Source organism: Phacochoerus africanus, chromosome 1 (genome assembly GCF_016906955.1).
Source record: "Phacochoerus africanus isolate WHEZ1 chromosome 1, ROS_Pafr_v1, whole genome shotgun sequence".
Lineage (NCBI taxonomy): Eukaryota > Metazoa > Chordata > Mammalia > Artiodactyla > Suidae > Phacochoerus > Phacochoerus africanus.
Window position 1 is genome coordinate 227,059,673 of NC_062544.1, and position 25,732 is coordinate 227,085,404.

At 39.3% G+C, this 25,732-nt stretch overlaps 1 protein-coding gene across 4 annotated transcripts in view; it reads left to right on the plus strand.

The window, feature by feature from the left end:
- The first annotated feature begins 1,189 nt into the window (after positions 1-1,189).
- CFAP44 (cilia and flagella associated protein 44) overlaps positions 1,190-25,732 on the plus strand; it is a 140,786-nt gene continuing 116,243 nt past the window's right edge. Inside the window, exons 1-6 of one of the 4 annotated variants that reach the window (XM_047792351.1) lie at positions 1,190-1,337; positions 7,503-7,604; positions 14,233-14,388; positions 14,890-15,046; positions 19,998-20,160; positions 24,898-25,000. In XM_047792351.1, coding sequence (XP_047648307.1) covers positions 7,508-7,604; positions 14,233-14,388; positions 14,890-15,046; positions 19,998-20,160; positions 24,898-25,000 — 676 coding nt within the window. In that variant the 5' untranslated portion in view covers positions 1,190-1,337; positions 7,503-7,507. Of the gene's footprint in view, positions 1,338-7,502; positions 7,605-14,232; positions 14,389-14,889; positions 15,047-19,997; positions 20,161-24,897; positions 25,001-25,732 lie in introns of those variants that run through there. The other 3 variants (XR_007136512.1, XM_047792333.1, XM_047792342.1) reach the window with 3 other exon arrangements.

Genomic DNA, 25,732 nt, shown 5'->3' on the forward strand with positions numbered 1-25,732 from the left:
TCTCTTCCTTTGCTCCAGGCCTAGGCAACCACTGATATTCTTTTGGTCATCATAGATTTGTTTACATTTTATATTCAAGGAATCACACATACTATTGTATTTTTTTCCTGGCTTCTTTCACTCATCGTAGTTGAGATTCATCTGTGTTGTGTGTATCAGTTCACTCTTTTTTACTTCTGGGTAGTATTCCACTGTGTAGATATTTATCCGTTTATCTGTCAATGGCCATTTGGGTGGTTTCTAGTTTTCCACTATTGTGAATATGGCTGTTGTGCACAAGGCTTTGTAGGGACAAGTTTTTGATTCTCTTGGGTAAATACCTTGAATATGGAACAGCGTGGTATATGTTTAACTTATAAAAAGAATGCCAAACGTTTTTCTGAAGTGGTCATACTACTTTACATTCTCAACAGCAGTATATGTGAGTTCCAGTTGCTCCACAACCTTCTCCATTTGGTGCAGTCAGTTTTGAAAATTTTACTTGTTCCAGTGTGTGTGTAATGTGTGCGTTGTGGTGTGGAACTCCCTGTGGCCTAGAGTTATGCATCTTTCCAAGTGTTTATTGACTACTCATACATCTGATGTGATGAAGTATGCAGTCTTTTGCCATTTAGAAACTTAGGTGATTAGTTTTTGTCTTATTAAATGATGAGTCCTTCACATATTCTAGGTACAAAGTCCTTTGACATATATTGTGAGGTTGTAGCCATTTAAAAACAATGTTTTGTAACCAGTAAGGTACTTAAAAATAAGTATGATGGTGGCTGTGCCACAGAGCAATTAGAAGGCAAACTGCTAAACCTAGAAATCCGTCAAGCTAGGCCTATTATTTCCTGCACCTAGAGTCCTGAGACCAAAAATCCCATATCATAAAATATTTATTGCTAAAGGCCCAAAGAGATAACAGCAACAAATAAATAAATTAAACAAAAATAGCTCCGCAACGTTTATTTGCTGATGATAGTGTGCGATCAGGGCCCCTTTGAATTGTTTTAGATTATTGGGCATATCTTTGATAGTGTTCAAGTCATTTCATTTAAAACAGCCTTAGAATAATAATAATATAGACTAGACGTAAACATTAAACTGGTATAATAAATTGGTAGAATGCTGGACTTTGTATTTGGGTTTGAACCAGGGACCAGACAGCAAGTGAGAGAAGGTCTCACTGGCACCGCTCGAGAATTCTCTGAAAGCCGCTTTTGGGCTGCGCATGCGCCTCTCGTCTGCCCGTCTCCGCCCTCTGGGAGGCGGGGTGGCGTTGCGGTGGTAACCGCAGTAAACGGAGACCTTGGGCTGATGTGACCAGGGACGCTCCGCGAAGATCAGTGCCTTCGGTAAGTTTTGACCCCAGCAGCTTGACGGTTCCCATAACCTCCCCCTCAAATCTGTTAGCGAGCCAGGGAGCAGTGAAGCCCACTTGGACCTTTCTTATGCTGAACCACTGTTCTCCAGACTTTGCTGAGACATTCCTCTCCTTTCTACGGATCAGTTCCACAAACGTTTGAAGTGATAGCATTCGCAGGCATGTAGCCACACTCTGTAGTTACAAAGTGGACAAGAGTGGTTCTGCCAGCAAGGAGCTTGTAATCTGCGGGGGAGCAAGAGAGCCGACGGTGGGAGTCCGAATTGGACCTGGCTGCACCAGAAGCAGGAGTCCGTGGGGGAAGTGTCTGAGTTCTGTGCTCTGTGGTCAAGCAAGCCACACTATCCCACACTAATTGTGTGACACTAGGCAAGTTGACCTGAACTTTAGTTTCCTCATCTCTGAAAGGGAGGGTGGTGGTGCTTTCCTAATTGGGTAACGCAGGTAAAGTGCATAGCACATGCAAAACGTGACAGTCTACCTAATGAGTTGTTTAATAGAATTAGCCACAGGCTGGACCAATGAGCCTGAGTCAAATGAAAATAGATTTAAGATCGTTCTGCAAATAGACTCCCAAACCTAGCCAGCTCAGTTGTATAAACAGGACATGGTTAGGAACACACAAATAAGGTTTAGTCATTCTAGTTGGTTACGAATGGATTATGATGAGTCAGTATATGATGAGCTTGCTGCCCCCCCCCCCGATAATGTAATATTAGGCTGCCTTGAAGGAATACAGTGTCCCCAACAGGTAAAGTGATCGTTTATATCTTCTGGAAAGTGTCCAGATCCTTCAAAGGACATACAACATTGGGAGAGATATATGATGCATTGGGAATTAATTTCTTGAGCTATCCAGATGTTAAAAGGAGTTGAAGACACGTTAGTGAGGAATAATTGAAAGAACTGAGATGCTTTAGCTGGGAAAAGAGAGAATTTGGGGAGGAAAGTAAACCAGCTACAATTATTTGAATGGCTATAGTAAACAGAGAATATATCTTCCCAGAAGAATTAAGGGCTGAATAGATCCAAGCTGCAGGGAGGAAGTCTTCATTTAATATAAAATGAATTTACTAAGAAGTAGAGCTGAGAACATTAACAGCTCACCCTCTTACCTGAAATGTGTAAATGGAAGCTGATTAATCATCTCTTGAAGCGTTCCTTCATCTGTCCATTTGTTCAGGAATTAATACATTCATTCCTTATGTACCAAGTACCACACACTGTTCTTTGAAAGCTTTACTGTATTAACTCTTTGAGATCTCAGAACAACCTTGTGAAGTAGGTACTGCACTTTACAGATGACAAACAGAGAGAGGTTAAACACTCAACACCTCACAACTAGTAAGAGGGAAGAGCTGGGCGTTGAGCCCAGTCAGCGTGATTCTAGTTGTTATTCTCAGCGTGATCAACATACTACACAGCTCTTCTAGTGGTGCTGGTGCTGGGCTCCAGTTGTAGATGTGGGATTGTATGCAGGTGGGAGGTTGGACCAGATTAAACTTCTTTCAACTCTGAAGTTTCCATGATCATGTTTATTGAGCCCTAAATGTATTAAAGAGAGTGAGTGTTAATTATAGTAAAAACCACCATTATTTTCCAGTATCTATGAGGAGTTTTATATAAACCCCCAGTCCTTAACTCTAGTTCCTATCCCCGGCTGCACAAAAGAATTACACAGGAAGTGAGAGCCTGAGAAAGGTAGGTTGTAAAAAGTTTTCTAAGTGATTCTAAAGTGCAGCTGGAGTTGAGAAGTATGGATAAAAGATCTCATTTAATACTTAAAATAACTCTGCCAGACAACCTTACATCCTCATTTTACATATTAAAGGACTAGCAGGTTAAGGGATGCTAGTGGCATGGCCCTTGGCCAAGTTTACCTTTTCCCTTGGCCAAACTTGGATGTTAACCCAAGTGTCTCTGGCATCAAAACTTTACCAGCTTATAATGCAATTTCTCAGTCCTTTCATCCTAAAAAACAGAAAGAAAAAAAAACTAAAGGAAAATAAGATTTGGAATAAAGCAAACCTCATCCCATCTCATCCGTTATACTGCTGGTCTCCAGGAGACCAGGAGCCCTCCTACCTGACCTGTTCACCCACTTTTCGCAGGTTCTTCAGTCACCTTTTGTGACCCCCAAAGCTAAGAAAGGATCTCAGTATTTTCTGTCCCGTATCACTAGGTTCAAAAGAAAATAGGGCAAATTCCTTGGGTTCTACTTCCTTGCATTCTTCCATACCGTACACAACCCAGCATTACCTGGCCTGGTGACAGTAATGTTTATTGAATAGTAGTATTAACCACTTGAGGATTTTATTGTCTATGATAGCACAGAATAAAGTGGGATACTTTTTTGTCTTGAAAACATTTTACTTTTTGCTGTGGTTCAAAGCCTTTGTTTACAGAGTGCTTCAGTTACCATAATTGTTTCTTTCCTACTTGAGGATGAATTTATGAGTAAATTTATTAGGTCTTATGGGCTCTTCATTAGAAACTATACCCTGTTAAGGTTCGGGTATAGAGTGTTAAATGTATTCAGACAAGAAATGTTTCATGAAGCTTGTATTGGTGGGAAGCAGGAAAGAAACTATGAGATTGAAATTATTGAGAGATTAAAACTGAGATTAAATTTCTGATGTACTATTGCCAGTTTTGGAAGGGGGAACAGGGCATGCAGGCAGCCTCTGTAAGCTTAGAACAACTCCTGAACTAGAGCCGGCAAGAAAGCAGGGACTTCAGACCTACAGCCACATGGACCAGAATTCTGCCAGCAACCTAAGTGAGCCTTCGGATGTGAATAGAGCTCTGCCAACACTGATTTCCACCTTGTGAGACTCCAATTAGAGAACTAGCTGAGTCACAACTGTGCCTGGGTGTTTGACCCATAGAACCAGGAGATAATGAAAGAGTATTATTTTAAGCTACTAACTTTGTATATGTCAGCAATAGAAAACTGAAACCATACCTGTTTATAGACTAAAGTGCTACTCAAACTTGCAGATTAAAAATTTTCGTTTTTAGTTCTTAATTGATTAACAATAATAAAAATAACAGTTTGGTCTTGTTGGCAAACCACTGACTGCCTTTCCTCCACTGATTTGGGGCCCACATCAAGGCAACTTAGATAGTAGTTTAGTTTCCTTCCAATACCTTAAATATTGACTTTTATCAAGAAAATCTTTGAGTCTTGCTTTAATCATGACTATCAGGCCATCTAGTTCTGGTCAGCCTCAGATGGATCTGAATCAGTGATTTAAAAGAGAAGTTATTCGGAGACTATATTTTAAAGAACTGAAATTACTCTTCTTAGACTGTAAACTATTTGGAATAGGGGGCTCTGTAGTGATTATCTGTGCATCTGCTGCAGTGCCAGCCTAGTACCATCTGTGTATAAAGATGCTCAATTGAAGTTCTTGTTGTGGCTCAGCACTAAGGAACTTGGCTAGTATTCATGAGGATTCAGGTTCGATCCCTGGCCTTGCTCAGTGGGTTAAAGGATTTGGCATTGCTGCAAGCTGTGGTGTAGGTTGCATACACGGAAACTGTGTTGCTGTGGCTGTGGTATAGGCCAACAGCTGCAGCTCTGATTTGATCCCTAGTCTGGGAACTTCCATATGCTGCAGGTGCTGCCCTAAAAAGAGAAAAGACAAAAAAGTATAATAAAAAAAGATGCTTAATAGTTTTAGGAATTGAACTGATTTAAATTATGAAGAACCTTGAAAACAATGGAGAAAATGGCCTTTAGTTATGTTTGTGGCCATCTGAACATGTTTACCCACACTATGTGATAATCTTCAACCAACCTGCAACAACTGACATTGCCATATGATGTCAATTATATTTTTAATTTAATTACTGAAATTAATTATTTTAAACTGAGTCACTTGTATGAACATAGAAAGCAAGGCGATGTATCCAAATTGGAAGGAATAGGAAATGCGCTGGATAATAGAATTTTCATTTTAAAAAACACATATGCCCACAAACCCTGGTGTATTTTTCTGCAGTCAGGTGAGAGAAAGGAAGGAAGGAGGGAGGGGGAAAGGGAGGAAGAAAGGCAGGAGAGAACAATCCAAAAATAAAAAAGAAAAGAGAAAACACCACACACATGCACACACACAAACACACACACACACACACAAAACACACAAATTTTAAAAGGTAAAACATCATCTTGGTAACCCAGAAAAATGGCTCCAAAGTACTAAACATGAAATTTAATGAGTATTGTCTTGGGACATATCTTTCTTCACAATCTTTTATAGGAGAAACATTTGGTCAATGTACTGTTGTCCCCCAAATCAAGAGACAGTATCATTATGATGTTACTGAAAGAAAACGAATGGAATAAACTAATGTCCAGATGAAGGCAGGTAGTAGATGTACTGCACTCTCCTGAACTGATCATGTTTTGTGTCTCATGTCTGCTTTTGGAATCCTCCTCTTTCTTGAGAGACCAGAAAGTTCTAATAATGCATTAAATGAATTAATTCTTACAGCAGTCTTATAAGTAGTTTTTTCTTCACTTCTATTTTACAACTGAGGAATTCATGTAATGTTTAATTAGCTGCTTTTGTGGCAAAACTGGGATTCAAACCTGAATCTAACCACAGATCTGATCCAGATAGAATCACTTTTCTATTCTGCCCGCCAGCCTTGCCACAGAAGAATGTTGAGAAATGTGTGATGTTTAGTGTAAAGAAATGCAGTCTTAGAAGGAAGACATAGCTGGTGTTCTCAAAGATAAGCTGCAATGGAGAGAGAGGACAGAGAAAACCTGCTGTGTCATCCCCCTCCTTAAAATACTTCAATGGCTTGTTGTTGTTGTTGTTGTTGTTTTGCTTTTTATGGCTGCACCCATGGCATATGGAGGTTCCCAGGCTAGGGGACGAATTGGAGCTACAGCTGCCGGGCTACATCACAGCCACAGCAATGCCAGATCCTTAACCCACTGGGTGAGGCCAGGGATCAAACCTGCACAACCTCATGGTTCCTAGTCAGTTTGTTTCCACTGTGCCACAATGGGAACTCCTTCAATTGCCATAGGAATAAGTTCTAAACTTCTTAGCAAAGCTTAGAGACAAGTTTATGATCTGCTACCTGCCTCCTCTTCCATATCCATTTCACTCTCCTGCTCTGGCCAAGAGACTGCCTTCAGCCCTTCAAGGACAAAAGCCTCTCTCTGAAGCACCTTCTGCCTAATACATTCTTTCCCATTCCATCCCTGGATAACCTTACTCATCACCTGTGTCTCCCTCTCAATCTCTCTCTCTCTCTCTTTTTTTTTTTTTTTTTTTTGCATTTTAGGGCCACATCTGTGATATATGGAAGTTCCCAGGCCCTTGGTCGTATTGAAGCTGTGTCTGCCAACTACATCACAGCTCAGAGCAATGCTGGATCCTTAACCCACTGAGTGAGGCTAGGCATTGAACCCTCGTCCTCATGGATACTATTGGGTTCGTTATTGCTGAGCCACAATGGGAACTCCCTCATCTGTGTCTCAAATGCCTCTTTTTAACCCCAGACATGGTTTCATCTTCTTGCTCTATGTGCCCACAGCATCCTATTTTTTTTTTTTTGTAGCACTCGTTCGATTTCAGTTGCTTGTTTAATACCTATCTTTCTAAACCACCTCCACAAAGTTAGAGACCATATTGTTCTGATACTGTAATTTAGTGCCTAGCATGAGATTTGAAGTGTAGAAAGTGTCCTCAACTAATATTTAAAACTTGAAATTGATTAGTAACACCAGAGAAGTTTGATGATGGGAAGGAAGGAGAGAAGGGGATGAACCAAAGGAAGGGTTTTGGAGGGTTCATTTTCATGGTGGAACATTTAGGGAAAAAACAAGCTTAAATGGTGTTTCATGGTGGACCCCTGGAAAACCAGAGGGCACCACAATGACAAGTTTGCCTGGAGGAAGGGAATAGCTGACTGCATTTTGTCATTCTACAGAGGTCTCTGATGGCAGCTGTGTTCTCCTGCTGGTGAAGTCTTTTTGGATACTGTGCAAACATATGATTGTCAACACACGTGGTGTTTGGTACTTATGGAAATTGTTTAGGGGGAAAGAATCTGTTAATGATGTTTATTTTACAGCTCTATCCCTTTCTCTGTCTCAATTTTGTGCTTACAGAGAAAATGAGGGAACCAGATGATCAGGATTCTGGTGGGAGGAAATCAGATAGATTGAAGGGTGATGGAAGGCAGACTCATTCCTCTCAATCTACCTCAAGAGGTAAGTAAAGATTAGAATATATACTTAAGGTATTTATTATTAAATTTAGGTAAAATAATTTTTAAAGAGTACATATCTAAGTTTATATAATAGAATGATTTACTTGTTTAATTCCCTTACTCTAAGTTAAGAGCCATCTGTGTTTTAATCATTTATCTCTAGCTCCTGGAACATAGAAGTTAACATGATCTCAATGATATAATGACCTATCTTCACATCTGGTCTGGTTCTCCCTGCAGGGTACACAGAGTCTTCCATGGACTCTAACACAGTGCAGTGGAAAGAGAGCTGAACTTAAGTATTGAGTCCTGGGTGGTAGACCCAATACTAAGACTAAATACTAAGTGGTAACTTGGAGATGCTCGATCTTGGATAAATTATTTCACATTTCTGAGCCTCAATTTGTTTCACCTATTAAGATGATAACTGTGAGCTGCTTGAGGAATAAATTGGATAACATACGTGGAAGGATATCATAGATAGCAGATAGAAGGGAAAGTGAAGAATTTTGTAACAGGATTTTTAAGAAGGCTGGCTCTTTCTGACTGGGCACCATGGTGTTAAGTAGCTTAGTGGAATCTTGACTTTTTAGTTCTAATCCTAAATATAGTTTCAGGAATATAATTTTCACTATTTACCTAGAAGAGATCAGGTCCTGGGGAAATCACTTCATTTACAAGATCTACGTTAGAGTTTTCAATCTATCTGAGGCATGCCTGGTTAATCCATGATTTCTCCATATCATATTTTATGTTAGATGTGTCTCTTATCTTGCTTGGGCTCTTTCAACAAGGACTTCTACTCAGTTCTTTGTTTTTTTTCAGGGCCGCCCCCATGGCATATGGAGGTTCCCAGGCTAGGGGTTGAATTGGAGCTGTAGCTGCTGGCCTACACTACAGCCACAGCAACGCCAGATCCCAGCTGCATCTGCGACCTACACCACAGCTCAGGGACTGAACCTATATCCTTAAGGATACTAGTCAGATTTGCTTCTGCTGAGTCATGACAGCAACTCCTTTACTCACTTTTTTCTATCCACACCACTACTAGAGTTATCTTCCTAAAAAAACATGATTATATCACTCTTCTAAAGAGCTTTAGTTTGCTTCTCTTTAGTTTTTACATTTCCACTTATCTACTTTCTATATTTCTGACACAGGATTGCCCATTTTTAGTTTGCAGTCCTTTGCAGCATTTCCCTGGATGTCTGGGTTTAATGACAATGATCCTTTGTCTAGCACTGCCTGAGTCTCCCTTTCTTATGTTTGACCTACTTAGGGGTAGGTCTTACCAAGTGTAGCCTGGCCCTGTGCTCAGCTCATAAATTAATTCATACGTCATGGGTTTTAGGATCCTGAATGTTAATATGAAATAGTTTGCTGGCACCCTGAAACCTTCTATCTTGGTGCTGTGAGAAGTCTTTATCCTGGTTCAGCCATATACCTGAGGCTTCTTTTTTCCCTCCCCCTGGAGATCTTACCTTGTTCTTAGTTTTGCCAAAGTATCTGCACAACATCTTACCCTTTAGAACTTTCAAGCAGAGGGAATCTATTTTCTGTTTTCTATGGAAGTAGAGAGATTAAGGTAGACTCCTCCCCATACCCAACAAAGGATTTCTGCTATAACGGAATCCTATTAGGAAACTTAGGGAGTTCCCACTGTGGTGCAATGAGATCAACAGTGTCTCTGCAGTGGCAGGGACACAGTTTCGATCCCCAGCCCAGCACAGGGGGTGGTGTAGATTGCAACTCCAGCTCAGATTCAGTCCCTGGCCTGGGAACTTCCATATGCAAAGAAACTTGGGCCCATAGTTCTGGCCAAACCATCCAGCATTTCTCACAAGAGTGAAGGACTGTTAGTTACTAAGACACTGACTTCTGATTCTTATCAAAGTATTAAATTATTGCTGGCCCCATACCATAAATTGGGAAATATTTTGGTCTTGTCTATTTTCAGAAATATTTTGTGTAGAATCAGTATTATTTCTTCCCTAAATGTATGGTAGAATGCACCAGCGAAGTATCCAGGCATATAATTTCCTTAGTGGGAAAAATTTTAACTGTGAATTCAATTTCTTTAATAAATAGAGGCTCTTCTGTTTCTTCTTTGGTATGTTTCATAAATTCATATCTTTCATAGAATTTGTACATTTCTTCTAAATTGTAAAGTTTGTTGGCACAATTCTGTAGGATCTATTTTCATTCTTGATATTGGAGATTTCTGTTTTTTCTCTCTTCTTTCTTGGTTGGCCTAGCTAGGGGCTTATCCGTCTTGTTGATATTTTCAAAGAATAAGATTTTGGCTTTGCTAATTTTTTCTAGTCTTTGGTGGTTTTTAATTTCATTGAGTCTTTCTTTCATTTTTATTATTTTTATTATTCTATGTTTATTATTTTATTAATATTTTTAATATTTTAATATTTCTATAATTTATTATTTTATTTGTTTTATTATTTTCCTTCTACTTACTCTGGGTTTTTTTTCTTTTCTTTTTCTAGTTTCTTGAGGTGGAACTTTATGTCATTAATTTTTTTTTTTTTTTGCTTTTTTAGGGCCATACCCATGGCATATGAAGGTTACCAGGCTAGGGGTCTAATCGGAGCTACAGCTGCCAGTCTATGCCACAGCCACAGCAATGTGGGATCTGAGCCACGTCTGCAATCTACACCACAGCTCACGGCAACACTGGATCCTTAACCCACTGAACAAGGTCAGGGATCAAACCCGCAACCTCATGGTTCCTAGTTGGATTTGTTTTGCTGCACCACAGTGGGAACTCCTATATCATTAATTTTTAGCTTTTTTTCTTTTATGTGTGCAGAAAGGTATAAATCCCCCTCTAAGCATTTTCTTAGCTGCATTCCATAAATTTTGATATATTTTAATTATCACTTACTGTAAATGTTTTCTCATTTCCTTAATTTTAATTTAATTTTAACTTCTTGACCCATATGTTATTTTTTATTTTTTGTCTTTTTAGGGCTGCACCCATGACACATGGAATTCCCCAGGCTAGGGATTGAATTGGAGCTGGAGTCATTGGCCTGCGCCGCAGCCACCGCAATGCCAGATCCATGTCGCGTCTACAAACTACACCACAGCTCATGGCAATGTCAGATCCTTAACCCACTGAGCAAGGCCAGGGATCAAACCTGCATCCTCATGGATACCAGTCAGATTCTTTTCTGCTGAGCCATGATGGGAACTCTGACCAATACATTATTTTTAAGTGTGTTTTTAATTTCCACATGTTTGTAGCTTTTCCAGATATATTACTGTAATTTATTTTTAATTTGCTTCTGTTATAATCAGAGAATATGCATACTCTATATTATTTCAGTCTTTTAAAATCTATTAAAACTTTTCTTATGTTCCAGCAAGTGATCTATCTTGGTATATACACTTGAGTGTGTATTTTATATTGGCAGCTATATTGTTTTATAAATATCAGGTTGGGATGTTTGGTAGTGTTGTTTAGATGATCTATATCTTACTGAGTTTTTGACTAGGTGTTCTATCAATTGATGAAAAATGTATATATATAGTATTAACCAAATAGACTGAAAAGTTAAGGATATGCATTATAATCTCTGAAGCAATTATTAAAAAAGAAAACAAAGAAAAATAGCTAAAAAGCCAATGGAAATTATAATGGAATTTTGAAGAATAACTAATCTAAAAGAATAAGGATAAACAATCTAACAGAAAATAGAAAAGGAGAAATAGAGGGGACATGGAAGAGTAGGAGGGGTTCAAACAAATAATAAAATGTTAGACAAAAATCTAACTATACAAATAATTATATTAAATGTTAATGGACTGATCATTTAGGTAAAAAGGCAGAGGTGATCAGAATGGCTAATAAAAGCAAGAACTCACTGTGATGTTTACGGGAGACACACTTTAAATATAATGGTACAAATAGATTGAAAGTAAATGAATGAAAAAAGATATGCAAACAGTAAGCATAAGAAGGTTGGAATGACTATATTAATACCAGATAAAATAGATTTCAAAAGAGTACTACCTATGGCAAAGAAGGATATTTCATAATGATAAAAGGAGCAATACATTAGGAAGACATAACTATCATAAAATATCATAAAATATTATGTGTATAAATAAATAACATCATCAGAATGCATGAAGCAAAAATGGAATTAAATGGAGAACTAAATAATTCCAAAATTGGGAGTTTCCCTTGTGGCTCGGCCAGTTAAGAATCTGACAAGTATCCATGAAAATGTGAGTTCAATCCCTGGCCTTGCTCAGTGGGTTAAGGATCCCACTTTGCTGCAAGTGCCATAGGTCATGGATGTGTTTGGATCCCTTGTTGCTGTGGCTATAGCTGTGGCTGTAGTGTTGGCCAGCAGCTGCAACTATGATTCGACCCCTAGCTCAGAAACTTCCATATGCCACAGGTGCAGCCCTAAAAAGGGGGAATAAAAGGAAAAAAATTCCAAAATTGTAGTAGGAAAATAGTCTGGTACTCCATCTAGTTACTTCATCATAACCAAAATAAGAGTTCCAATGATTAAGTTTTGTGTATTGTTTTTGTAGATACTAACCATGCATAACTCTTAAAATTTATAATAACTGTAGGTAGTTCTTATGGATGTTCTGTGTGTACAATCACACAATTTGCAGGCTTCCTCATTGTGTTTCCAATCTCACAGAGAAGGTGAGGGGAAACAAGGACCAGAGAGGCAAGCTGTATTTGCAAGAGGCAGTCTGTTTCATCTGGAGAGGAGAGGTACCACAGCTTCCTACTTCCATTGTCAAGAAAGAAGAAAAAGCTGAGGAAACTCACATATAAAACCCTGGGTTGTCAAACAAAACTTTCAGCTGGCTCTTTTTGAGGTCTCTGGCTGCCATATCTCCTTGCTTGGTCACCTCCTCTTGCTTCCTCCTGTACTCATCCTTGTTCGATTTCTACTCATTTTGCCAGCCCTTCCACCAGCCAGCCCTGCCATTGATTTCTGTTTTGAGGTTTTAATGGCTTATAACTCTACAAAAAATGGCGTTTTTAATTCTGGCTTTCATTTTCAATGTTGATTTTCAATCATTTACAGGAACAGCAAGGCAAATTCTGATCTATATGTCAAACCATAAGCCTTCCACCAGTCTATTTTGGGATTATAAAAATTACAGAAACCTTAGGTCATCGCCAAGTTGCTTAGATATGCTCCTTTGCCAGTCTTATTTAATGTGTCTACTTTCCACATAGTTTTTCTCCCCAAACTCCACTTTTTCTATCTGTGGTACAACCTTTCAACAAGGCTCAGAAATTTCATTAAAAAAATGATGTACTCTCCTTCATCTATATTCACTTTCAGTTCCTTTATCAATGATTCCTTCATTCTAATGCTGGAAAACCTTAATTCATCTAATGGCAGCTTGAATTTTGTTCCCAGGGAGAGGCCAGCAGATAGAGTGTAAAGTTTTTAATATCCTAATTTTTGATTGTGGGGAATAATCTTTGGGGAAATAATCTTTGATTGTGGCAGTCACAAGAAAGAGCTAAGATATCTGTTAAACAGTATTATTGGAGAGTAGTTACCCAGGGCTCGCTTTTGGGGGAATCCAAACAGTGGTGCCCATTGGTGTCCAGTATTATTTTCTTTCCATCCAAATGCATGAATCCTACAGAACCCTGTCCTGTTGGCCCACCTTTCTCATCTCATCCATATTAGTCTTGGGCTTTGTTCCTCATCTTTTAACCTTGTCTCAGATAGATCTGCTAGATGGTTCTACTCTGTTTCTGGCATAATTTCCCATTTCTACTTTTTTTTTTTTTTGCTATTTCTTGGGCCGCTCCCGCGGCATATGGAGGTTCCCAGGCTAGGTTCCCAGTCGGAGCTGTAGCCACCGGCCTACACCAGAGCCACAGCAATGTGGGATCCGAGCCGCGTCTGCAACCTACACCACAGCTCATGGCAATGCCGGATCCTTAACCCACTGAGCAAGGCCAGGGATCAAACCTGAAACCTCCTGGCTCCTAGTCAGATTCGTTAACCACTGAGCTACGACGGGAACTCCCCATTTCTACTTTTTATGCTGAAAGTTCACCCAGCCCTTTCACCTGCTGGACATGGTATATTGGAACCATATCCATGTTTGAACTTGATCTGACTGTTGGCTTATACCTAGGTCTATTCCACCCCCATTCCAATTCTTTTTCTCTTTAGCTTGTCCTGAAGCAAATAGTCTAACTCATTCCTGGGTTTATATCATTTAGGGATAAATAATTGACCCAGAAGTTTACTCTTGAATATACATTATTTATACTTGACATAAAAAGTCCTTAAAATAATGTGTTGATCAAATAAGAAATAATATCAGTGTACTAGCCAATCTTTTTTTTCTTTATCTTTTACTTTTCCATAGATGTGCATTGATAGGAAATAGATTGGAAATGAAATTAAAATGGAGATTAACTCACAGGAAATCTTTTAAAATTTTTTTTGTAAAGTTAAAGGAGAGACCAAATAAAATGATTTTTCTAGTGACTACCTCTTGGGTTTAAAACTCATTCAATTTAGAGCACAAATTAACTGCAAGTATTAGCTACTTTGGAAATAAGAAAATGTTTAATTCAAATTTAGAAATGATTAAATTATTTTTAACAGCTGCTATGAAAGAGGATAACAAATCTGTTGAAGATACCACTGGGGGAACATTTACTGAAGGGGAAGAGTCATATTTAGATGATGATGAATCCTGTGTGGAACCTGTGGAAGGAAGTTCAAGTTCATTTCAAGATGATTATGCAGAAAGTATTGGAGGTAAGTATTATTCGTTTTCTATCAGTAATTATCCCTGTTTTAAAGACAAACTGCCCAAACCAAATGATTGTAAATCCATAAAAGAAATATTTGCAGGATATGTGGGGGTGATAAAAGAAAGCATCAACCGTATTCTGAGTTTTGCAGTTCTGGAGTTGTGTGTTCTCTTTCTGAGGCTCACATACTCTGGGGAGTGAATTTTCTGGGGAGCGAGATGGTCTAAGGGGTGATCTATCCCAGATTAGTGAGAATAATTCTCCCTTGGAACTGACTGGGAGCTGTTCTTTGAGACAATCAGAACCATGGCCAGGGCTCAGCCCTCACACCAATGCACACCGTCTCCTCCCATGCTCCTTAGTGGGTGGCATCCTATGTTCGGGCCAGGAGTTGTGGTTACTGCCAGACTATAATAGGCCAGGTACATTCCTCCTGTCTTTGCAAAATGTGATTTTAGGATTGACTAAATACTCTTCTTAGATGAAATATTTTAACGTTTTTTAGAATCTCGGTATATGGAAACTCCTGTCCCAGCAGCAGAAGAGGCAGAAGAGAAAGTTAAGAAGATATCAGAGAGCTTCTTCTACGATGAGATGGAGCTTGTTTCGATGCCTTTTGTGACTCCAGATTCAAACATACCACTGGATCTTCTCACACTTGTGTATCCACTCCAGCTACATATGTATAATCTTGGAATTTTGGCTTCTTAGGCCAGGGGTTGGCGAATTACATGAATCAAATCTGGCTTCTGGCCTTTGTTCCTAAATAAAGTTTTATTGGATCACAGCCACTCTCATTGATTTACATTTTGTCTGTGGCTGCCATCACACTACAAGGGCAGGTTCAAGTTGTTATAACAGAGACCATCTGGCCCAGCAAGGCCTAAAATATTTACTACCTGGCCCTTTAACAGAAAAAGTTTGTCAACCCCTGTCTTAAGTAATCCTTAGAAGCTGGGCCCTTAGAGAAGCTGATATAGAAATGCCAGATCTTAACTGAAACTAAGCTTTTGTTTGATGCTAAATAACCACAAAGAGAAATGATGCTTTTCTGGCTGTCCTTTCAGGAAATGTGGTGTGAAGGAGACCAGCTTTTTATCCCCAATTGCCCCTTCTATCAGCCTGGCACCCCTTTTTCAATGCCTGTCAAGTTAAATCATTCTTGAAACACTGACGTGGCCATTGTCAGACATTAGTGCTTTCACATTTTTATCCAATGGGTTACAGAGAAGACAATTCTAGGAAGTAGCATACAAAATAACATGTTTTAATTGGACAAGAAGTGTCTGTGAAAAAAATGTAAAGGTGGGATGATTAACAAGGGGATTAAGGGTTTGCCATGACTTTATGATATTAGGTTTGTTTTTTTTTTTTGTCTTTTCTAGGGCTGCCCGCATGGCAAATGGAGGTTCCCAGGCTAGGGGTCTAATTGACACTGTAGCCGCCGGCCTACACCAGAGCCACAGCAACATGGGATCTGAGCCGCATCTGCAACCTCCACCACAGCTCATGGCAGTGCCGGATCCTTAACCCACTGAGCAAGGCCAGGGATTGAACCTGAAACCTCCTGGCTCCTAGTCAGATTCGTTAACCACTGAGCTACAACAGGAACTCCTGATACTAGGTTTTTAAGGCACTCGTTAGGAGACCATTTCTTTTAAGGCCCTGGGCTAGCAATTTAATTTGCCTACTTTCAGATGGGCAGTGGTTATGACTGCTCACATGGCCTAAACTCTGACTGGCCCCTTGCAAGAGAGGTAAGGCAGTGTACTTCCTGACTCTGTTTTGCTTTTTATGTAAGAATAGAACATGTTTTTATTATAGCTTCTAACTCTGTTTCCATTCCAGGTGTAACTAAAACTAGTTCACCCTGAGTCTTGTTATGCTGTTGGCCTTCTTCTAACCTATTTTTTTCAAATGAGGTGGTTTCTTAGTCACCCGGAAATGCACATGCTTTTCCTGAAATGCACATGCTCTGATAAGCTTCCCCAACCTGCTGCATTATTTCCATGTGGAGAGGGGCTTGGGCATAGTCCTCTGAAGAAGCTTTGTGGGTAATTTTGATTGTGCTGCTTTCTGCTGGCCCCTGACCCTGGGCGCTTGCTGGTTCAGGATAAAGGTATCTCTATATTAGAGACTTATGCCTAGTTTGTAAATAATAGAGGCAGGGGGACCTTGACTTCCGATTCAGTGCATGAATCCTTTCTACTCTTGCTGGATGAGTAGCTGCATAGGCTGTAAACTTTTCTTGAACACTTTCAAAACCAGGGCAATCACAAAGTAGCTTATCCCACTTTTGAATAACTTACATTATTAGGGAGCTCATCCAAAATCTCCCTCTCTGGAATGTCCTGCATTAGAATTAGTCCTACTTTCTAGAGATGAAACAAATATAAACTCTATTTCTTGCGAGAAGCTCTAAGAAGTCGGCTGTCATATATCCTCCTGTGTACACTTTTACTATTTATCTAGTTCAGTTTTAACATTTTGTGTCTTTTTGATTTGTGTCTTCTAAATCAATCGAGAAAGGTGTAATTTATAAAATATTGCCTAAACCACAGCATAAGTTATAAAAGACACTAAACAGAACTTAAGACAGTGTTTAAACAGACTTTAAAAAAAAATTTATGGCCACACTGTGGCATATGGTATTTCCCAGGCCAGAAATTGAATATGAGCCACAGCTGTGCAACCCCAGTTGCTTTAACCCCCTGTGCCAGTGGGGTGGGGATCAAACCTGCACCTCTGCATTGACCTGAGCCACTGGAGTTGGATTCTGTGACTCAGTGGGAACTCCTTAAACACCTTTTTGTTTTGTTTTGTTTTTTTGTGTGTTGTTTTTTAGGGCCACACTCACACTATATGGAAGTTCCTAGGCTATGGGTCTAGTTGGAGCTGTAGCCACCGGCCTACACCACAGCCACAGCAACACCAGACCTACATCTTAGCTCATGACAACACCAGATCTTTAACCCACTGAGTGAGGTTAGGAATCGAACCCACATCCTCATGGATACTAGTTGGGTTTGTTTCTGCTGAGCCACAATGGGAACTCCCTTTAAACATCATTTTTAAATGGAGTTCCTAGATGGCCGTGGACAAACAGCGAAGGCCCTGGGCCTCTGATAGGAAGTTAAGCAGCCCACCAGAAGAAAGGGTAAGATAGAAGAGAAGACGACTGAAGATATAACAGAACACATTTTAACATTTTCAGAGCTCTGCTTAGAGATTGCCTTGTCCTCTGCAGTTAAAAGGGAAAGATCAACCTCTAGTTAGGCCTTCATTCATTTATTCATTCATGCAACCTAATAGGCTCGAGACACTGTGGTCTGTATTCCAGGAAAGGGTGTGAGAAACAGTCTGACCTCAAGCAGGCTATGAATTAGATGGAGGGTGTTTGGAAGTTCAGTCTCACCCATTCTGCATTTGAAAGGGACTTTAGTCAAAGTAGCAGCAAGTAAGAGGGAGCTTCTCTCCAGAAATTAGAGCTGATGAGATTAGATAAACCATCACATTTCCATTCACTCCTGTTCTCCAGGTTAGTGAAGAGATAGTAGCCTGTGCCTCCTCTCATAGTTAAGACATACTTCTAGTGCACTAAAGTGGTTCGCTGGTGTCTGAGAAAAGGGAAGAAAGGAGAGAAGGAAGGAGGGACAGTGAAAGCAGTCGTTGGGGAGGAGGAAAGAGGGTAGGCAAAGCTTCCTGCCCTGTACAGCCTCTGGAAAGGTAGGGGGCTATAGATTCTATTCTACTCTTTATTTGTAAAGTGGCCCCAGATATTTTCCATGAGGCCAGAAGAGCTTCATCTAGATTTTGCATCATATATTCATTTGCATTTCTATAAAGTTTCAATTTTAGGCATTTATGTCTTTAAACTTTCAAAAATTCTTTTTTTTTTTTTAAGGGCCACCCTTGTGGCATATGGAAGTTTATGGGCTAGGCCATAGCCGCAGCAATACCATATCTGAGCCGTGTCTGCGACCTACACCACATTGCTCAAGGCAATGCCAGATCCTTAACCCACTGAGTGGGGCCAGGGCTGGAACCCCCATCCTCATGGCTACCATCTTGGGTTCTTAACCCACTGAGTCACAACAGGAACTCCCTAAAATTCCTTTTTCTTGTACAGATTAAATGCCCTGAAATGTTCTCTTTTTACAGTTTAACCATTAGGCAATGAAATAGATATAGTCATTTGCAGTTAGTTATAATTTTTATATCGTTCATAATTCAAATCACATTAATTAAATTTTTCTCTTCTATTTTACAGTCTACATATCCTTTTTATTAAAAGTTCCATATGATTTCTTTCTCTGAAAATACTTACTCACAAATAAAGAAATTCTCTAAAATCAGATAAAAAGAAAAGTGCTCAAGAAATAAAGATTCCTCCAATGATCCTTCAGTTTTTGTGTTCAGCAAGAATTCTTAATCTATTAAGATACACTGTAATATATTTCTTTGGAAAACTACGATTTTTTAAGAGATTGCTCTTGTTTAATTATTACATTTATATCTTGAGTTATATTAATTTGAACTTGTAATAACAATGTACATTTAAAAGATGTTTTATAATTCAGTTTTTTAAACCTCTATTTTGAATTAATCCAGTTTTAGTCTATGGCATAAATTCACGCACACACACACATACTCATCTACATAACCATACAGAGCAATGATCTCAGAAAGGAAATGTTAGCATATTTATTTTATCTACTTATATACTATATATTATATAGTCACTTTATATAATTTGTCATATGATTACATTTCAGTTATATTTATGTGAATTTATTGCGGTAATCACTTTATCGCTGGTACATTTGGATTTCACAAACACGTCAGGATTTTAAACATCTTGTCTTTCAGCATTAAGGAAGAGGCCTGCACCATCCTTTCACTGTGTTCAGTCAACAAACTGAACAGGCTTTGGGACAAAGCCAGACAGACTTTCTCCTACCTTATAATGTGACTTAGTTTTAGCAGAAGAGAGGAAAATGAAATTATTTAGGGGACAACTCTGTTCTCTATAGCACCCAAATTGAAAGTTTAACTTTATTTTTTATTGCAAACAAAATTAATGTGCTTTGAAGATTTTCCTAGGAAAATTAAAATATTGACCAGGGAGTTCCCATCGTGGCTCAGGGGAAACGAATCCAACTAGGAAACCCAAGTTTGTGGGTTCAATCCCTGGCCTCGCTTAGTGGGTTAAGGATCTGGCATTGCCGTGAGCTGTGGTGTAGGTCGCAGTTGTGGCTCAGTCTGGTGTTGCTGTGGCTGTGGCGTAGTCTGGTGGCTACAGCTCCAATTTGACCCCTAGCCTGGGAACGTCCATATGCTGTGCGGGTGCAGCCCTAAAAATAAATAAATAAATTAATTAATTTAAAAAATATATATGTACTAAATCAGAGTATGAGAACTTTCATCCAATTTAAGAACAAGATGGCATTAGTAAAGCATTAAAAAACTATGTTTCAGCATAAAATTCAGTCACTTTAACCCTGAATCTTTATTTCTGAGAATGTGTTTTAAAAATACATTCATTTCATTGATTTTCCTGTCTCTAGGTTGGTTACTTTGCATCACTTCTTTTCCTTAGCAACTTTCCCTCAGACATTCCTTTGGTTATGACTGTAGAAAGCGGGCCAACCTACAACTTCTGGACAGCAATACCATGATGTACATAGCTGGGAACCAGCTGATCCTTCTGGATTTGAAAACCAAGGAACAGATGTACCTGCGAAGTAGCAGTGGCAGAGGCATTGGTGTCATTGGGGTATGCCTTTACTAACTTAGAAAAAAATTCACCTTTTTAGTACTGTTTTGTTTTTTAATTTTTTTAGTTATATTGCACTAGCGTTGATTTACAATGTTGTGATAATTTCTGCTATACAACAAAGTAATTCAGATATACATATATGCGTCCAAAGAATTCATTTTTGTGTTTGGTCTGTGGACCAGCCAGGTTGTGAGGAGCCAAAAGTACACACAGTCTTGTGGGGTCTGCTTGAGATGCACAGCACTCTTTATTCTAAGGCATTTTCAATTCAGTGGTGACAACCACTCACTGACATTATCTCCATGCAGTGTTACAATATTAATAATATTGTCATCTCATTTTGCAGACAAGGAAATTGGGACTAATAGAGGTGAGGTAATGTCTCCATAGTCATGCAGGTTTTTCACATTGAATGTTATGTTGCTATTCTGCAAATATACCAAGATGAATAACATTAATGAGAATTCACATAATAATTAGAGCTAAATGCCAGATAAGATATAACTATTGGAGTTCCCTGGTGGCTCAGCAGATTAAGGATCTGGCATTGTTACTACTATGGCGTGGGTTCTAACCCTGGCCCAGGAACTTCTGTATGCCGTGGCCAAAAAAAATACATAAATATACAAATATAGAGTTGAACATTAGGTGCTGAAGTATGGCTTGTTGGTTCAGTAGTTTCAAGCTGTCAACAAAAGGATCTGTGTATGGTTTGGAGTCTGTCACATCCTCCCTCCTCAGGTGTCTGTCTCCATCAGTCATCCTTCCTTCTTGTATCTTCAGCCTCTACTTCCTTAGGCATCCTCTGCATGAAAGCATATAAAATCAACTTGTTCTCACTTTAAAAGGCCCACTCTAGCTACACATTCTCCTTACCCACTAACTTTTTTCTGCAACCTACACCCCAACTCATGGCAATGCCGGATCTTCGACCCCCAGAGCAAGGCCAGGGATTTAGACTGCATTCTCATGGATGCTAGTCAGATTCGTTTCCACTGAGCCACAACAAGAACTCCATACCCATTGACCTTTGATCTTGCCTTTAAAGCCAAACTTCTGCTGTTTTTTTCCCCATCATCTCATTAAGGTGACCAATGGACCACTTAGTAGCCAAGTCAGAGGAGTGCCTTTCTAAGTGGATCCTACCTTATCTGCCTAGATCAATGGTCCCATGATTGAGCTTTTCCCTTGGCTGTTTTTCTACTCTGTGCTATTTAAAATAGGCATCCCCAGATCTGCTCTCACGGTAACAGACAGCCTGAGGGATGCCCGTTGGTGTCACTGGCCACATGAGAGGGGCATCAGATTATGCTGTGAGAAACAGTGAGCAAAAGGAGGAGAAATATGCAGGATTTGGGGCTCACACAAGCTGCAGTTTCATATGAGATGCTCAAGAGGGTGTCTAGGGAGATCTCAATCCAAATAGACAATTCCTGCTCTTGCCCTTCCTGCAAAGTGTGAGCAGACCAGACAGAACTTGTGCAGTACCCACTTCCTCCCACTGCCAAGGCCAGGACTTTGGGCAGAGAGGCTGATGTGGCTCCAACAGAGAGAATGGGCCAAGCTGGCAGGGAGCAGTGGGAAATGCTTTGATCAGATCAGATGGGGCCTGATAAGGCATTTAGGTTAGAAGTAGAGGGTGAGCGAGGAGGTTTTGCAGACTTGATTTGAAGAGAGAACCAGGAACTTGGCAATGGGAATGGAGAAGGTGAGGAAAATCTGAGAACCCCAAGTAGAACTTGGATTGGCTAAGGGTAGGGTGAGATGGAAGAGGGAAAGATAATCACATGTTTGTTTCTTTCTTGATCATCAATCTATAGATGGCACATGTACACAACAAAGTCTCTGTCCTCAGGGAGTTTGTTATAAAAAGAATGATTTCAGCAAGAATTTATTATATAATATTGTGTGTCTAACACTACACAGAACATGCAGGGTTTTAGATGAAGAAGGGTTCATGATCTCTATGAATTCAAAGAGTTTAAAATCCATCTAAAGAGACAAGATCCATATTAAAATCAAAATGCATATATCCACACACACAAGTATGTGCTATTTTGGCACCAGCTGTTGCAAATGTTTATGGGCCCAATGTCAGGGTCATGGGCTCTGTGGAGGGAAGTTAGTCTCAGGGTCATCTCGAGGTACCTTGAGCCCTGAGGTCCACACCTCGTGCAGAGGACTGAGAAACATCTAACTCACGTATTTTTCTATCACTTCGTGGCCAACAATGGTTTTGAAATGTTTATTCTGTTTTGTGGTACAATGATTTGGTTTGAGGTCAGTAGTTAGGGATGTATGGTCAAGAACGCTAACCCTAAGCCTCAACCCCCCTGGACCCTGAGCACTGGTATGTCCATGGGGTTTTTCTCTGTGTGTGCTGGGGCTGCTGGTGCCCAGATAGACACAGGAGCCTTCCTCCACTGCCCATGCCACTTCATTTTTTCTGGGACAGTTACCCATTTATGAATGAGAAATTCTTTTGTTAGGCTATGAGAAACCCATGAGAAATGTGTTTGGGGGCATATAATCTATGTTCCAGAAAAGATAGGGTGAATCTCTGTGTTGAGTGTAAAGTGAATGACTGGCTAGTTCCAGTTTTTCACTAAAAATAAAGCACAACACCAAACTCAACACCACAGCCAGCTTTCTGATCTGAAAGAGGAGAAATTATTTTACTTACTATAGATAAGACCTAGATGGATAAAAGATTCACCTGTATTCCCACTCAGGTTTTCATGACCACAAATCCTACAGCATATTCCTTTGTAAATGAGGATCCAAGAAGAAGAGTCAGTGCATTTCTCCCTATGTACTTGGGATCTACTATTTTTTAAATTAAATTTTATTTTTTTACTTTTTAAATTAAAGCATAGTTGATTTACAGTGTTGTACCAATTTCTCCTGTATAGCAGAGTGACAGTCATATATGTATTTCCTTTCTTATATTATCTTCCATCATGGTCTATCCCAAGAGATTGGATATAGTTCCCTGTGCTGTACAGTAGGACCTCATTGTCTACTCATTCTAAATGTAATAGTTTGCATCTACTAACCCCAAACTCCCAGTCCATCCCACTCCCTTCCCCCTTCTCCTTGGAAACCACAAGTCTGTTCTGTATGTCTGTGAGTCATTTCTGTTTAGGGGATCTACTACTTTTTAGTTCCATTTTCTTCTTGGCTCCAATACCTGACTTGAATCCTCTCTCACACTTAGCAGCTGTGTAACTTCAAGCAAGGTACTTAACCTCTCTGTGCTTCAGTTTCCTTATCAATAAGATGGGAATGAAAATGATATCCAAGATCACAAGATTGATATGACATTAAAGAATTAATTCATATAAAACTTAGATAGTGTCTCATACATAGCATTCAACAAAGGCTGTCTGTATTCAGCATTATCTCCCTACATTTCCATCCTATAATCCAAGCTTTGTTTCAAGCTAAAATGATGGGTATTTACTTGAATGGAAGAATAAAAAAGGCAACTTGCCAGTAGAAATACAGCCTATTATGGGTCTTAGGGCCCCACGTGTTGGGAAGAAAAAGAGCTACAGCATTACCTTGGGTATCAGGATTTCCAGTGTAATCTCTATCCCAGAATACTCCCTTAGGTATATAACCAGGAGATGCAAAATAGGAACTGAAAATAGAATTTTATAAAGTACAATATATGTTTTAAATAGTTTATTCTTATAACAGCCTATCATTATTTTATTTATTTTTTTTATTATTTTTTAATGGCCACACCTGAGGCATATGGAATTCCCAGGCCAGGGATTGTATCCAAGCCACAGCTGCGGCCACACCAGCTCTTTTAACCCACAGCACTGGGCTAGGAATTGAACTTGTACCTCCAAGGTGACCCAAGACACTGCGGTCAGATTTTTAACTCTCTGCACCACAGCAGGAACTCCAGCCTATCTTTATTTTTAGTTTTTGGCTACCTATTTACTCTTCCTGCACTTTGGGTTACCAGTGAACAAAAATACCTGGAATGAACATATGATTCCTTTCAATTTATATGGCTATAATTTGAAATACTGACATAAATAGTTTATTCAGGGCATGTTTACTGTATTTTTCTCTGCATCTGACTTGCAAATATTGTGTCTTTTACACTTCTAGTAGTTCCTATCTGTTTCTGGTGAGTTTGTCCGAGGTGAAATTTTAAAAATTGTGATATACAACCTGCTCTGGAAACATGTTTTTCTCTTCAAAAATGTAGATTGATTTAGTTTATATGCAGGGCAAACAATTCATCTTACTTAGTTGTTTTTAAAGAGTGGTCCCCAGATTCAGCAGCATCAGCATCATTTGGGAAATTGTTAGAAATGTGAAGGCAGATTCTCAGGTCCCAGCCCCAAAGCAATGAATCAGAAACTCCAGGGTTAAGGCTTGCAGTCTGTGCTTTCATAAGCCCTCCCTGTGACTCTGATGCCTGTTAAGGATTGAGAACCCCTGTTCTAGTGCTTCTGATAGCAGTTGTAAAAACTGTAGAGTCAGACATGTCTCCATTAATGAAAGGAAAACTTAAATGAGTATTCTACTAATTTTCAGTTTAAACTGTATCCATTTTCAAGTATTTATCTGATGCCCAATTTTGAGTTTCCATTGGAGTGGATCCTAGTAAACAGATTATAAAGTTAACAGGTGCTAAATACTGTATTAGTAGAACTATTTATGTGAAAAATCTCCCTTTTAATGCTTTAGTGAGATTTTTATCTTTTATAGGTTCACCCCTATAAAACTTACTTCACAGTAGCAGAAAAAGGAATTTTCCCAAAGATTATCATTTATGAATATCCTTCTTTGAGGCCCTACAGAATCCTTCAAGGTGAGTCTAGTGGAATCTTTAAAAGAGCCCATGTTTAAGGTCAAAACATTCTGAAGAAGATGTAACATTACTGTAGCACTACACGATCCTCCAGAGAAACAGAACTGGTGGGAGACAGAAGATTTATTTAACGGAATTGGCTTATGAAATTGTGGGGGGGCTGGCAAGTCTGAAGTTTGTAGGGCAAGTTAACACGCTGGAAATTCTTGGGCGGGAATTGATTTTACATCTTTAGGCAGAATTTCTTTTTCCTCAGGGAAACCTTTGCTCTAAGTGCTTTCAACTGATGGGATGAGGCTCACTCAGGTTATCCAGATAATCTCCTTTACTTAAAGTCCACTGATTATAGATGTTGATCACATCCACACATTACCCTTGCAGCAACATTTAGATTAGTGTTGAATCAAATAACTGGGTACTATAGCCCAACTGAACTGACACATAAAGTTACCATCACAATCGTCTTACAAATCAGTTTTCCATATCATTAATTTCAGTAGTCAACTTTTTAAAAAGGTTTTATTTTTCAGAGCAGTTTTAGGTTTACAATAAAATTGAGAGGAAGGTTCAGAGATCTCCCATATACTTTCTCCCCTCAGCCATGCATAGCCTCCTCATTATCAACATCACTCATCAGAATGGCACATTTTTTACTAAGGATGAGCCGTCATTAACAGATAATAATCTCTCAAAGCCCATTGTTCTCCTTAGGGATCACTTTTGGTGTTCAGT